General features: G+C 45.8%; 1 protein-coding gene across 2 annotated transcripts; it reads left to right on the top strand.

Moving 5' to 3' along the window:
- Window positions 1–573: 573 nt before the first annotated feature.
- On the top strand, window positions 574–14,417 carry lipa (lipase A, lysosomal acid, cholesterol esterase). 2 transcript variants are annotated; one of them, NM_001015847.2, is given in 10 exon segments: window positions 574–681; window positions 2,859–3,000; window positions 5,602–5,716; window positions 7,142–7,340; window positions 9,132–9,241; window positions 9,528–9,664; window positions 10,187–10,333; window positions 11,141–11,212; window positions 12,600–12,668; window positions 14,038–14,417. In NM_001015847.2, coding segments are annotated over 10 exon segments (1,230 nt in total). In that variant the 5' UTR covers window positions 574–676; the 3' UTR covers window positions 14,272–14,417.
- Window positions 14,418–15,511: the final 1,094 nt, after the last annotated feature.

Raw genomic sequence — 15,511 nt, 5'->3', positions numbered from 1 at the left:
TCTCTGGTACCTTAGGATTTACACTATATTGTGCCCTCCCTCCCTGCTACTTTACACTGTGCTTAGGGTTTACATCATATTGTATTTACCCTCACTATACCTACTGCCCCAAGACACACTGAGGCTCATTTATCAACACTGGGCAAATTTGCCCATGGTCAGTAACCCATATCAACTAAACAGTGATTGGCTTTTTCAGCCAAGGGCAGGTAGTACATTAAAGCCAACAAGTTGATTGGTTGCCATGGGTTACTGGCAGAGGGCAATTTGCTCCGTGTTGCTAAATGACTCCTTAGTTTAATAATGTGCCCAGACTGCCTGGTACCATGTGACCACTCTCCGCCTATTAGCCTTAGGGTTACCTTACACAAATGTTTGCCCACCCTCCATAGCAATTTAATGAACGTTTCCCATCTATAGTCTCCGTGTGACTTCCATGTCAGTCAGCTGGCTCCCTCCCTGCTAGATATTTGCATGAGCCCAGTTGTCTTTGCCCCCTTCTCCCCCGTTCCAAGGCTATGTCATGTAAGGAGCTAGGTGATTGGCTATGGTAGGTCATGTCCTCACAGGAATGCCCCGCCCCGTAGATGTGTATGGCGTGACCCTTTTGCTGGACGCTGATTGGTGGGTCGCTTCCTGGTTCCTCTGTCAGTCAGATCGCTCCGGTGCCTGTGTAATGGGGTGAGTATCACTCTCTGCTGGAATGCTGTGCCATGTAATACTGTGTGCCCAGCTCTATAGCACATAGACACTGCCACTCCCAGCACTTACAGCCAGCGGGACTCACTAGAGGAGGTTGCTGAGAGCTGTAGTTATGCAGGGAAGGAACCTTCCACTTTATTTGTTATCCTGACCTTTTGGTGTACAGTAGTGTAAGTGCCTGTACTGTCTGCCCTACAGCTCCTACACTTGTTTCCATTACAGGAACATGGATAGCTGCCCAGACACCTTGTCCTGGCAACTGTGCAGCAGCCTCACTGGGCTTCCCCTCAGTGACTGCTAATATCCTTATCATTTACAGTAGGGGGTACATTATCCCTTATAATACATGAGTGATACTCAGAGTTCCCTGTATAACTCAGCCTGCAGCCTTGTGCCTTTATATGGGCACAGAACCCCTCAGTGACTGCTAATATCCTTATCATTTACAGTAGGGGGTACATTATCCCTTATAATACATGAGTGATACTCAGAGTTCCCTGTATAACTCAGCCTGCAGCCTTGTGCCTTTATATGGGCACAGAACCCCTCAGTGACTGCTAATATCCTTATCATTTACAGTAGGGGGTACATTACCCTTATAATACATGAGTGATACTCAGAGTTCCCTGTATAACTCAGCCTGCAGCCTTGTGCCTTTATATGGGCACAGAACCCCTCAGTGACTGCTAATATCCTTATCATTTACAGTAGGGGGTACATTACCCCTTATAATACATGAGTGATACTCAGAGTTCCCTGTATAACTCAGCCTGCAGCCTTGTGCCTTTATATGGGCACAGAACCCCTCAGTGACTGCTAATATCCTTATCATTTACAGTAGGGGGTACATTATCCCTTATAATACATGAGTGATACTCAGAGTTCCCTGTATAACTCAGCCTGCAGCCTTGTGCCTTTATATGGGCACAGAACCCCTCAGTGACTGCTAATATCCTTATCATTTACAGTAGGGGGTACATTACCCCTTATAATACATGAGTGATACTCAGAGTTCCCTGTATAACTCAGCCTGCAGCCTTGTGCCTTTATATGGGCACAGAACCCCTCAGTGACTGCTAATATCCTTATCATTTACAGTAGGGGGTACATTATTCCTTATAATACATGAGTGACACTCAGAGTTCCCTGTATAACTCAGCCTGCAGCCTTGTGCCTTTATATGGGCACAGAACCCCTCAGTGACTGCTAATATCCTTATCATTTACAGTAGGGGGTACATTATCCCTTATAATACATGAGTGATACTCAGAGTTCCCTGTATAACTCAGCCTGCAGCCTTGTGCCTTTATATGGGCACAGAACCCCTCAGTGACTGCTAATATCCTTATCATTTACAGTAGGGGGTACATTATCCCTTATAATACATGAGTGATACTCAGAGTTCCCTGTATAACTCAGCCTGCAGCCTTGTGCCTTTATATGGGCACAGAACCCCCCAGTGACTGCTAATATCCTTATCATTTACAGTAGGGGGTACATTATCCCTTATAATACATGAGTGATACTCAGAGTTCCCTGTATAACTCAGCCTGCAGCCTTGTGCCTTTATATGGGCACAGAACCCCCCAGTGACTGCTAATATCCTTATCATTTACAGTAGGGGGTACATTATCCCTTATAATACATGAGTGATACTCAGAGTTCCCTGTATAACTCAGCCTGCAGCCTTGTGCCTTTATATGGGCACAGAACCCCTCAGTGACTGCTAATATCCTTATCATTTACAGTAGGGGGTACATTATCCCTTATAATACATGAGTGATACTCAGAGTTCCCTGTATAACTCAGCCTGCAGCCTTGTGCCTTTATATGGCCACAGAACCCCTCAGTGACTGCTAATATCCTTATCATTTACAGTAGGGGGTACATTATCCCTTATAATACTTAACAAATTGTACCCTACTTTATAGTACATTTATAAGAAACAGTTTTTTCCCTTCAAATGGTCGGAAGCTTTATACTATAAGGAAAAGTGGGGAACACCAGCCTGGGGTACCTTTCTTTCTCCATTACATTACAGTTAAACAGAGGCATTAAGGTGAGTTTAAAAAGTACAAAGCAGACAATGAGGGGTTAATGGAAGGAATCTCTGTATAACTTGCTATAGCTGTAACTGATTTATATTGTGTTTATAGCAGTCCAACAATGTGGCTGTTGGTGGCTGTGACAGCCCTGATCCCAGCGGTGGCCCTTACAGATGATGTGCCCAGTAGAATCAGGCATGGAGTCGCTGGCGACTTGCTTTATTCTGCAGATCCCGAGGCCACTATGAATATCGTAAGTTAAAATCTTTTATTCTTGAACCAACAAATGTATTTGTAGCTGTAATATTGGTGTGTAGGCGCCATCTCAGTGCATTGTGCCTGAGTCTGAGCTTTCAGCCAGCGCTACACATTAGAACTGCTTTCAGCTAACCTATTGTTTCTCCTACTCCCATGTAACTGGAGGAGTCCCAAGCTGGACTTGGATTTCTTACTATTGAGTGCTATTCTGATACCTACTGGGAGCTGCTATCTGGCTCCCTTCCCATTGTTCTGCTAATCGGCTGCTGGGGCGGGGGGGGGGGAATATCACTCCAACTTGCAGCGCAGCAGTAAAGTGTGCCTGAAGTTTATCAGAGCACCGGTCACATGGCTGTGGCACCCTGGGAAATGAAGAATATGGCTAGCCCCATGGAAAAAACAGATTACAATGCAGGATTCTGCTGGAGAAGCTCTATTAACTGATGGGTTTGGAAAAAAACATGTTTTCCCATGTCAGTATTCCTTTCAACTTCTATCCCAGTCCGGTGCTTTTGAGTCCTAAAAACTTGGCTCCTCCCATTTCTTTTACATTTACTTGTCCTTTAAAGTGCAGCCTGATTTTTTTTTTAATTTTGCACACTTCATTAATATCCCACACACCCATAGATGTCAGTTTCCGACTGTGCATTATAATCATCATTGTGAGTGGACATTACCGGGTAGTGGGATTTCCTTTGCATGTAGTCATGTGACTGCGCCTTTGGGCAAGTCACCATGTCAGCCAGTGCCTTGTTAGTCACAAGATGGGAGTCATAAGAATGTAATAACTCATAGGGTTTTTAATTATTATAACTAGGTTCAGGGAACCCACCAATGTGTGTGTGTGTGGGGGGGGCTGGGACTTGTAGTTCTGCCATGGCATCCTTATTAGATTTTATTCAACCCATGATTCCCATCGTGCAGGAGCCGTCATTAAATGTATTGGGTTTTAATTGGAAAAAAAAAGCCAAACTGAAAGCATGTGAGGGTTTCTCTTGTGACCGGACAGAGAAGTGGCTCTTTAGGAAAGTAAGGAAGAGTCTCGGTTCCCACGCTCCCGCTCAGGGCACTTATATATATATATATTAGGGATGCACCAAATCCCAGATTCAGTTATTTATAGCGAACCCAGGGTGGCACTCTGCTTCAGCTCTTACCTCGGGTGCAAGGTAAATGATTTAAATATCCAAAAAAGACCAGCAACACCGAGTTATATTCCAAAAACAATCAATTGTCTATTAGAAACGCATGAACAGCGGCTGTTCATGCGTTTTTAATACACGATGGATCTTTTTGGAATATAACTGGTCTTTTTTGGATATGTATATATGTATTCTGCATAATGTCTTAGCGGGCTGGCCTTAGATCAGGAAATATAAGGTGCAAGGGCCTTTTACAAAACATGAGAAAGGTGCAAAGTGCCATGTTGTTAGCAATTTTCCCCCTGCCCAGCACTTAGCACAAGGGGCAGGTTGGGGCAGTATATGGGCATCCCCATTTAGGTGAGCAAGCTAGGGAACAGCAGTGGGCACACTATAGATCCCTGTACATAGCATTAAGTGCGCCATTAGGTACATCTAGTGCTGGATTTGTAGTTGTGTCCTAAGAGTGAAGACACGGAGCTACTTAGTAGCAGTTACTAAATGCCAGAAAATCCCCTGCCATAGACAATACTGAGAATTGCCTCTGCTAAACCACACATAGAGACAGTTATCAGTAAATGATCAGCATTGTCTGTTTTTGTAGCCGTGACAAGTAGCTGTTACTAGTAGCTCCGTGTGTCTTCACCGCAAGGGGCAGAGCCCAGACTGCAGAATGCATTGCCCTAGGTGCAGTAGGTAAGTGCATGGGTCCATACGGGGGCTTATTTGCACCTCATGTACTTCCTAGGGCAATGGTGTATCAGTCTGAACAGTCAATCAGGCACCATTTACTGGTTTAAAAGCAGAGACTGGATTGGCTGGTGACATTAACTAAACCTATTGCAACATTTCTCATTGCATAGGGATAGTTGGGGAACTGCACCAACCAACTGAATCTTCACACTGCTCTCAGTATACCTCCTTCATGGTGGGATTGGGAGATCCACTTGCTTTATTTTAGCATCCTATCAGATCTTGTAGTGCCTGCCAAGCACATAGTGACGTAGGAACATCCGCTCCCTGTAGGTGATGTCACCCGGGGATCCTTATTGTTCAGAGTTCACCATATTGTTATCTCTTGGGACATGCTGCCCAGCTGACTGGATGGACTTTGAATTCTGACATTCACACCCGGGGGGGTTATTTAATAATTTCTTCAGTACAAATGCTATTCCAGAAATGGCAGCTTGATATTTATTTGACAAACAAAGGGAACTTCCCCTTTAAATGGAAAGCATATATTGATTATCAGCAAGATGTTAAATTGTGAGTGCTGTGAGAACTTTCCTTCTGTCAGCATTTGCCTGAGCAATATACGGATGAGCCTCAGTAGCATAGCACCATCTAGTGGCCATGAGGATAAGTATTAAGGACACTGTAAATGTTACTTCTTTTTTTATTGCTTATCCCAGTGCATAGATCCAGATATCACTGACACTTTTTTCTTTGAATAGAGTGAGCTGATCAGATACAGAGGGTACCCCAGCGAGGAGTATGAGGTGCTTACTGAAGATGGCTATATCCTGAGTGTGAACCGAATCCCACATGGGGTTAAATATGCGTCTGAAGGTAAGTCATGCCCATAAGTGCTGGTAGCTGTAGTTTAAGGGTGAAGACACACGGAGCTACTAGTAGCAGCTACTTGTCACGGCTACTAAGGGCCGTGGCAGACAGGGAGATTAGTCGCCATGCAACAAATCTCCCTTCTCGCGGGCGACTAATCTCTCTGATATGCCATCCTACCGGCTACAATGTAAATCAATGGTGGGATGGCATATGCAGCGACAAAATCGCCGAAGTTTCCTCTCAAGGCAACTTCCGCGAGTATGGCAAAACGCTGCGCCGCGTATGCCATCCCACCCATTTCGGGGAGATTAGTTGTCCGGAAAAAAGGGAGATTTGTCACGGCCGACTAATCTCCTCGTCTGTCACGGCCCTAAAACAGACACTGCTGATCATTTACTGATAATTGTCTCTGTGTGTTTTATCAGAGGCAATTCTCAGTATTGTCTATGGCAGGGGATTTTCTGGAGTTTAGTAGCCTTGGAAAAAGTAGCTGCTACTAGTAGCTCTGTGTGTCTTCACTCTAACAGATTGCATGACATCCCTAATTCCATGTTCTCCTTTCGACTGGAGCCCACGCCTTGCAGTTGTGTGCCTTTGTGCCAAACCGACCGTGTATTCCCACGTGTAGTGGAACAAGGCACACTTGCACATACTTTCACATTAGTGTCACTAAGCAGAAGTATAAAGCAGCTGTGTTGGTGACAGCCTGGCTGGCTTTCCCCTATGTAGCCGGCTGCAAGTTCATGGAATATATTACTGACATTGTCCTTTCCACTTGGAATTGCACACACTTTTCATTAGGCGTGTCCTCTGTTTTGCTGTGGAACGGCCCAAAAGCCTAGGGTAATGCTGCCTCCTGCTGGCAGGTCACTGTTCTTGCATTCATGCCTGCTAATTGAATGCCTCCACCCAGTCCTCAGCTGTGCCGTGTCCTCACTCACTTGGCCGGGAGTATTCTGCTGGAAAAGAACATTTTAACATTGTGTGCCAGGAGCTAACATGAGGTTTCCTTGCGGCTGGGACAATGTGTTCATGTCAGGGTGAGACCGAGTTCTTGGAAATAACAGATGATTTAGGAAAACAGAGTATTTTACACTGGGCATGCGTGGGGATGCAATCAGATTGCTTGCTCTGATAACAGAACATTACAACGGCACCATTGAGCCCTGCTGCTCCTTTCCAAGCCTGGGTCATGAAAAAAATGTAGACCCCAGTTAACCTATTAGCTAACCAATCACGGCGCAGTCTGGAAAATAATGAAATAAATGTTTGTACGTTTCACCAGCTGCCCAAGGAACCCACAGAGCTCCTTAAAGGGAATAAAATGAATTAATGCAATTTATTATTTCATGATAGAAAAACATATACACCTGTGTACCCTAGGCTGATGGGTTTAACCTGTGTCTAATGCCTTTGTTTCCTCCGTAGGCCCCAAGCCAGTCGTATTCTTGCAGCACGGGCTTCTTGCAGATGGCAGCAACTGGGTCACCAATCTGGAAAATAACAGCTTGGGCTTTATCCTGGCTGATGCCGGCTATGATGTTTGGATAGGGAACAGCAGAGGGAACACCTGGTCCAGAAAGCACAAGTCCCTTTCCCCTGATCAGGAGGAATTCTGGGCCTTCAGGTGTGTGCCTGTGTGAGGATTCTATGGCCTATCGGGCCTGTGTTCCTGTTCCCACTGAAAACAATAATTATTATCTAATAACATTATGATATTATTTATTATTATTATATTTCACTAACAAACTCTACAGGTTGATCTGGCACCTTAGTCTCTGCCCTTAGCTTGACTTTATAAGCTGGCACTCTAAGGGCTCTGGCACATGGGGAGATTAGTCGCCCGCGACAAAACTCCCTGTTCGCGGGCGACTAATCTCCCCGAGTTGCCTTCCCCTGCCATCCCACCGGCAGACATGTAAGTCGCCGGCGGGATGGCACACGCGGCGGCGCGATTTCGTGCAAATCGCCGAAGTTGCCTCGCGAGGCTTTTTCGCGATTTGCGCAAAATCGCACCGCCGCGTGTGCCATCCCGCCGGCGACTTACATGTTACATGTGGGATGGCAGGGGAAGGCAACTCGGGGAGATTAGTCGCCGGCGAACAGGGAGTTTTGTCGCGGGCCACTAATCTCCCCGTGTGCCAGAGCCCTAAAAGTCACACAAACACAACCTGGGGTCAGTTAACTTCCCACAATGTTGTGGGGACTTTGAAGGAAACTATAAAACCCAGATAAATCGTGTACTAATTAAACAGTCCATGTAGATATTCTCCTGGTGGGATCAGTCCACAACCCCGAGTTCTGCACAGCAACTTATTGACTCCAGACCTTCCTGAATCAAAATTGTTTTGTAACCACTGAGCCACAAATAAGAATAAGGCATAATACAGTGTCATGATCCTGATGCTGTGACCCATTGTCCATCCATGTTCCCTTTTCCCTCTGTGCAGCCCCATCACATTTCCCATGCTCTCTTCATCTGCTCCCTCTGTCACTCAGACCAAGGGGCAGGTAGAGCTGAAATGCAAGTCCTATCCATCCACTACAGACCAAGGGGCAGGTAGAGCTGAAATGCAAGTCCTATTCATCCACTTCAGACCAAGGGGCAGTTGGGCTGAAATGCAAGTCCTATCCATCCACTTCAGACCAAGGGGCAGGTAGAGCTGAAATGCAAGTCCTATCAATTCACTTCAGACCAAGGGGCAGGTAGAGCTGAAATGCAAGTCCTATCCACACACTTCAGACCAAGGGGCAGGTAGAGCTGGAATGCAATTCCTATCCATCTACTTCACACCAAGGGGCAGGTAGAGCTGAAATGCAAGTCCTATCCACCCACTTCAGACCAAGGGGCAGGTAGAGCTGAAGTGCAAGTCCTATCCATCCACTTCACACCAAGGGGCAGGTAGAGCTGAAATGCAAGTCCTATCCATCCACTTCAGACCAAGGGGCAGGTAGAGCTGAAGTGCAAATCCTATCCACCCACTTCAGACCAAGGGGCAGGTAGAGCTGAAGTGCAAGTCCTATCCATCCACTTCAGACCAAGGGGCAGGTAGAGCTGAAATGCAATTCCTATCCACCCACTTCACACCAAGGGGCAGGTAGAGCTGAAATGCAATTCCTATCCACCCACTTCACACCAAGGGGCAGGTAGAGCTGAACTGCAATTCCTATCCACCCACTTCAGACCAAGGGGCAGGTAGAGCTGAAGTGCAATTCCTATCCATCCACTTCAGACCAAGGGGCAGGTAGAGCTGAAGTGCAAGTCCTTATTCATCTACTTAGTGCCCCCCAGTGGTCAAATTGTTGTGAAACACTGCAAAATGCTTTTAGCTCCTGCACAGTGGGCCACAACTCTGTGCTTCTGTCATTGTGTCTCTTGCTACTGGCCAGAGAGTGACTCTTGTTTCCCCCCCTACAGCTACGATGAGTTGGCTAAAAAGGATCTTCCTGCCGTCGTTGACTTTATCACTAAGAAAACTGGACAAGAGCAGATCTTCTATGTTGGCCATTCTCAGGGAACCACCATCGGTGTGTATGAGTCGGAATGGGGCATGCTGTCGCTTTAGATAAGCACTATACCTGCATCTATCAGGCCGTGCTTCCATCCACATACAATAAAGCAACATGGCTGCTACCTTTGCTTTCCCTTCTCCCTTGAGATTTAGCTCCCATAAATATTATGCACTGAATCTATGTATATTTCCCCCCTGCTACTATAGGCGTTACCGGCTTACGTTGCAGTATTAGTGATATATTCAGGCTACATGATTTTTCACCTACAACTTTTCTTTATTTGCGTTCTTTGTTTTTTCAGCATTTATTGCGTTTTCAAGCTTGCCGCAACTGGCTAAGAAGATCAAAATGTATTTTGGCCTTGCACCCGTCGCCACAGTCAAGTTCAGCAAGAGCCCATTAGCAAAACTGGGAGTGTTACCGGAGTTCCTGATTGAGGTACAGCATTCCCATGTAGCAATAATGTGAATTTTGTCACGCAGAAGGTTGCTATCCCAGCCCATGTCTGATAGCAGCAGCTCCCAACTGCAGACATTGCCTTATATGAAGGTTCTGGGTACTTATGGAGGGAACTCAGTATATTAAGAGGGTTCTAGGGGAATCTTCTTATCCTAATCATGGTTCAGTGGAAGTGTCCCTTTGCCTTTATGCAACAGAAGCTCCTTGGCTGTGCTTTTGGGTGACTTATAAGACCTTGTTACGCTGGAGGTTGCCCAATAAGCTTCCCTGCACGATTTATGTTTAGAGCAGCTTTTTACCATATATAGATGTTTCTACTCTGCTTCTGCTTTATTTATAGGCTGTTTCTATCAAAGGCAGTAATACCACTACTGACCACTAGATGAGAGATCCTACTTACACATCCTGCACATTATTCCCTGCCAGTCTGTAGTACCCCATATACACATAAAGGAAAGTGCCAGTTATATGTACATAAAGGATTACTACTTGTTGTTGCAGGAGCTGTTTGGGAAGGGGGAATTCCTCCCACAGACCTACCTCATTACCTGGCTCGCCACCCACTTTTGTACACATGCGATTGCTGACGAGCTGTGCGGGAATATCTTCTTCCTTCTGTCCGGGTTTAATGAGAAGAACTTAAACATGGTATGTGTCTTGCTTCCGCCATTGGTTGCCGGTATTACAGGAGCCCACTGACCACAGTGGTCCCACCTCCTGAACTGTGCTTATCATACACCCCAGTGGGGCACAGATCCCCCATTCCTGCACAGCAGGGTTCCACTCTGGAACGTGACTCCCTGCCAATCACAAGCAAGGACACTTACAGCCAGGACCTAAAGAAAGTCATGTGATGGCTGCTGCCAACCCTGCTTCTCCATCTGCCTTTTTTGAGATATGGGGCAGTGGGCTGTATTGAGGATTGTGGGAGACCTCTGCAGGAAACCACATTTTTATAAAGGGGTTTGGTTCTCTTTTATCTTTTTGTCCAGCAGCTCTACATTTGTTATTTTAACAGCTATCTGGTTGCTAGGGTCTTATTTACTGTAGCAACCAGGCAGTAGTTTAAACAAGAGATGGGGGAATATGAATAGTAGAGGACCCACATAGAAAGATAAGTAATAAAAAGTAACAGTAATAATGAAACTGACCCCCATTTGAAAGTTGGAAAGAGGCAGAAAAACTATCAAAAAAAATAAATAATAATGAAGACCAATTGCAAAGTTGCTTAGAAGTGGCCATTCTATAACATATTGAAAGTTAACTTAAAGATGAACCCCCCTATAAAGCTTATTATCTGGTTTGTACCCTGTGTGCTTTTGGCTGAGCAGGGAATTCTATCCTGCAAGCAGCATTGTGGCTTATGACTCCACACAACAACACTGATGCTTTTCATTCTGATTGTACCTTCGTTATTAATGGCTGCTTTCCTTTCCCCCATTTTTTTTCATTTAGAGCCGTGTAAATGTGTACTCCTCTCACTGCCCGGCGGGGACATCGGTGCAAAACATGCTGCACTGGCGCCAGGTACTGGGTACTCCTGTCTGTCTTTCTGCACAGCCAATCTCACTCCAACTTGCAGCGCAGCAGTAAAGTGTGCCTGAGTCTGAGCTTTCAGAAGGAGCCAGCGCTACACATTAGAACTGCTTTCAGCTAACCTATTGTTTCTCCTACTCCCATGTAACTGGAGGAGTCCCAAGCCGGACTTGGATTTCTTACTATTGAGTGCTATTCTGATACCTACTGGGAGCTGCTATCTTGCTCCCTTCCCATTGTTCTGCTGATCGCCTGCTGGGGGTGAGGGGGGGGATATCACTCCAACTTGCAGCGCAGCAGTAAAGTGTGCCTGAGTCTGAGCTTTCAGCCAGCGCTACACATTAGAACTGCTTTCAGATAACCTATTGTTTCTCCTACTCCCATGTAACTGGAGGAGTCCCAAGCCGGACTTGGATTTCTAACTATTGAGTGCTATTCTGATACCTACTGGGAGCTGCTATCTTGCTCCCTCCCCATTGTTCTGCTGATCGGCTGCTGGGGGGGAGGGGGGGATATCACTCCAACTTGCAGCGCAGCATAGAGCTGGGCGGTATGACCAAAAATTTATATCACGGTATTTTTCAAAATTATATCGGTGTCACGGTATTTGACGGTATTTTTTTTTCCCATGCATGATTAGGTGTTAACCCCATTTCCTAATAAATTAGAGAATAATTACTGCAGTATTGAAAATCAGAGTCAGGCAAGCGAAGGATCGGCAACAGAAAGGCAGGCTTAGTTTCCCAGGCAAGGCTGCAGACAACATAGCACAGGAGGAGGCGTTTGATTGCTTTAAATACCCCCCACGCATGCGCAGAACCGGCGCCGTCAGCGCGTCACGGACGTGCACACTTTGACATGTACGTGCGCTTTGATGCACGTTCACCTGGACGTGTGTGCGCAACGTCCCGCGGACAACTGGACGCGCACACGCAAGGAGCCGCGCGGGTGAGTACCCTGACACCCCGGTATTGCGGTATCTGAAAAATGAATATAGTTTTTTAAAAAAACACCGTTATTCGGTATTAAACGGTATATCGCCCAGCCCTAGCGCAGCAGTAAAGTGTGAGTGAAGTTTATCAGAGCACATGGCCGTGGCACCCTGGGAAATGAATAATATGGCTAGCCCCATGGGAAAAACAGATTACAATGAAGGATTCTGCTGGGGAAGCTCTATTAACTGATGGGTTTGGAAAAAAACATGTTTTCCCATGTCAGTATTCAGTTAAAGCCTCTTTTCTCCCTTCCTACAGAAGTGTGAGGCCTTACTATGTTTGAGGCCCAGGGCAGTTTTCCGTTTTGCAACCTTTGCACTTTTATGTGGCTTTAACCACTCTTGGGCACTGTTTCATTTTGAGTCTTTTCCTTGTTCCTGTAGGGCGTCAGATCCGGGGAACTGAAGGCTTTTGACTTTGGTACCAAAGGGAACATGATTCATTATAACCAGGTAAATTCCCTTTTGTAAAATGCTGCAATACATAGGGGTATGGAGACCCACCGGGGTCAGCCTGTCCCTGTCTTCAAAAGAAAATGAAGAATATCTTTAGTAATTTATACCCACTGTTTCAGGCAACTCTAATGCTTTTTTCTTTAGCATTAGTTATAGTGATCATCCCCACTAGATCCCTGCATTGGGCAGCACCTCTAAGGGCTCTGGCACACGGGGAGATTAGTCGCCTGCGACAAAACTCCCTGTTGGCGGGCGACTAATCTCCCCGAGTTGCCTTCCCCTGCCATTCCACCGGTGGCAATGTAAGTCGCCAGTGGGATTGCACACGCAGCGGCGCGATTTCGCGCAAATCGGCGAAAAAGCCTTTGCGAGTCTTTTTCGGCGATTTCCTGAAATCGTGCCGCCGCGTGTGCCCTAAGGGCTCTGGCACACAGGGAGATTAGTTACCCACGACAAATCTCCCTGTTCGCGGGCGACTAATCTCCCCGAAATGCCATCCCACCGGCAAAAATGTAAATCGCTGGTGGGATGGCATACGCGGTGGCGCGATTTTCCCAAGCTCTTAGGGTGAAGACATACAGAACTACTAGTAGTAACTACTTTTTAACAACTACTAAACTACAGAAAATCCCCTGCCATAGACAATACTGAGAATTGCCTTTGCAAAAACACATGTAGAGACAATTATCAGTAAATGATCAGCATTGTCTATTTTATTAGCCGTGACAAGTAGCTGCTACTAGTAGCTCTGTGTGTCTTCACCCCAAAATCCATGATATGCTCGTGGCTTACTGCCCTATCCCAACCCTAACCAGGCGCAACAGGGGTTTCATGGTCTGGCTCTTTATCCTTGGCTATTGGCTATCCTGGTGAGACTGCTGGGAGTTGCTGTTTACAAATACAGAATTTGGAGGTCATAACCTACAGTTAATAATAATAATATTATTTATATAGCGCCATCAATTTACGCAGCACTTTACAGAATAGAGGGATACAAAAGACAGAACAGTTAAGTTAAGACAGAACAGTTGTACATATAAACAATTCACAAAAATGGTTTGCAGTTACATTTGGATGAGGATCGGAAACACTAGGGAGAGGGCCCTGCTCGCAAGAGCTTACATTCTACAGTTATATTGAAAATGTAATAAAGGATATTATATATGTACATATGTACAGTTTTGTCAGCTTAGACTTCATCCCGGCAGAAAATACTTTTTAATCACTCAGGTCTGTTGTAGGTAACTGTGGCTCTCCTGTTGTGCTGAACTACAAGTTGCAGTTGAGCAACACACGGAGGCCCATGGAGTTGTGGTTGAATAGCTGAATGGGATTAGTTCATTAAATTTTGCTTTTTGGCTTTCAGACTACGCCTCCCTTTTACCATGTGAGGGACATGACGGTGCCAACGGCTCTCTGGACGGGAGGCAATGATTGGCTCGCTGACCGGAAGGACGTCGCCTTGCTGCTCACACAGGTCAGCAATCTGGTGTACCACAAAGAGATCCCCGATTGGGAGCACCTGGATTTCATCTGGGGACTGGATGCGCCAGAGCGAATGTACAATGAAATCATTGCAATGATGAAGAAGTTTGGCTAGTGAGTCAGGATCTTCTCTTGCCTGTGGACTGCAGAGCTTCTGGCAGGTTTGGAACAGAAATGTCCAACTTATGGGTCACTCGCTCCAGCACCAATTGTGATCTCCTTGTTTATCCTGAGCCAGAATTACAATTCCCAATACACTCCTGTCTGTCTGGGCTGCTGTTCTTCCACATACAGGGCTTAAAACACTTCATTCCGGGGTTCTTGCTGCTCTCTCACAGCTCTATGTGCACTGGAACCCTAAGTGCACCTCCTAGCCTGGGACAGTCCCATATCTGAAAATGGATCAGTGTCCAGAGGGTTACAGAATGTGCCCTTACCTGCAGATGGAGCAGACTTTATTTAGACACTACTGCCTACCCAGAAATGCATGGGGTATCCAGCAACATTTCTGAATAAAGTCTGCTCCATCATTATATAGGTTGCATTCTTAAAAAAAAGAGTTTTCATGTATTAAGCACTTAGCTCACATTTTAATAAATCTGCCCCTTAGGGTGAAGACACACTGAGCTACTAGTAGCAGCTACTTTTTTGTGGCTACTAAACTCCAGAAAATAACCTGCCATAGATAATACTTGGAATTGCCTCTGCTAAAACACACGTAGAGACAATTATCAGTAAATGATCAGCATTGTCTGTTTTAGTAGCCATGACAAGTAGCTGCTACTAGTAGCTCCATGTGGCTTCACCCTTAATGTTGAACTCATGCAAAACACCAGGGTTCATAAAATCATCATTTGCCACTGCAATATAATAGCACTGATACGCCCCCAGCAGCCCCTGAATTCCCAGCAGTTGTTCTGAAGTTGCATGGGCCGCAGTTTGGGCATCCTGATTGACTCTGATCCCACCACAGCAGTGTTTACAATGAGACACAGCCACACAGGGACCAGTGGTGGAAATGAAGAACCATTTTTTGTCGTTTGTGCGCCAGATTGAGATCACAGCTCCGTAGTGAGCACTATAGCACAAAGCTACTGTAGGCAGCCATTTGTATATCAGTCCTATGCAAATTGACTTAAGGGTGAAGACACACTTAGCTACTTAGTAGCAGCTACTTGTCACGGCTACTAAACGCCAGAAAATCCCCTACCATAGACAATACTGAGAATTGCCTCTGCTAAAACACACCTAGAGACAATTATCAGTAAGTGATCAGCATTGTCTGTTTTAGTAGCCGTGACAAGTAGCTGCTACTAGTAGCTCCGTGTGTCTTCACCCTAAAGCTCTTTCCCTAT

This window comes from Xenopus tropicalis, chromosome 7 (genome assembly GCF_000004195.4).
Source record: "Xenopus tropicalis strain Nigerian chromosome 7, UCB_Xtro_10.0, whole genome shotgun sequence".
Lineage (NCBI taxonomy): Eukaryota > Metazoa > Chordata > Amphibia > Anura > Pipidae > Xenopus > Xenopus tropicalis.
Note: the sequence above shows the minus strand (reverse complement) of the source record. Positions and strands in the feature narration are given on the sequence as shown.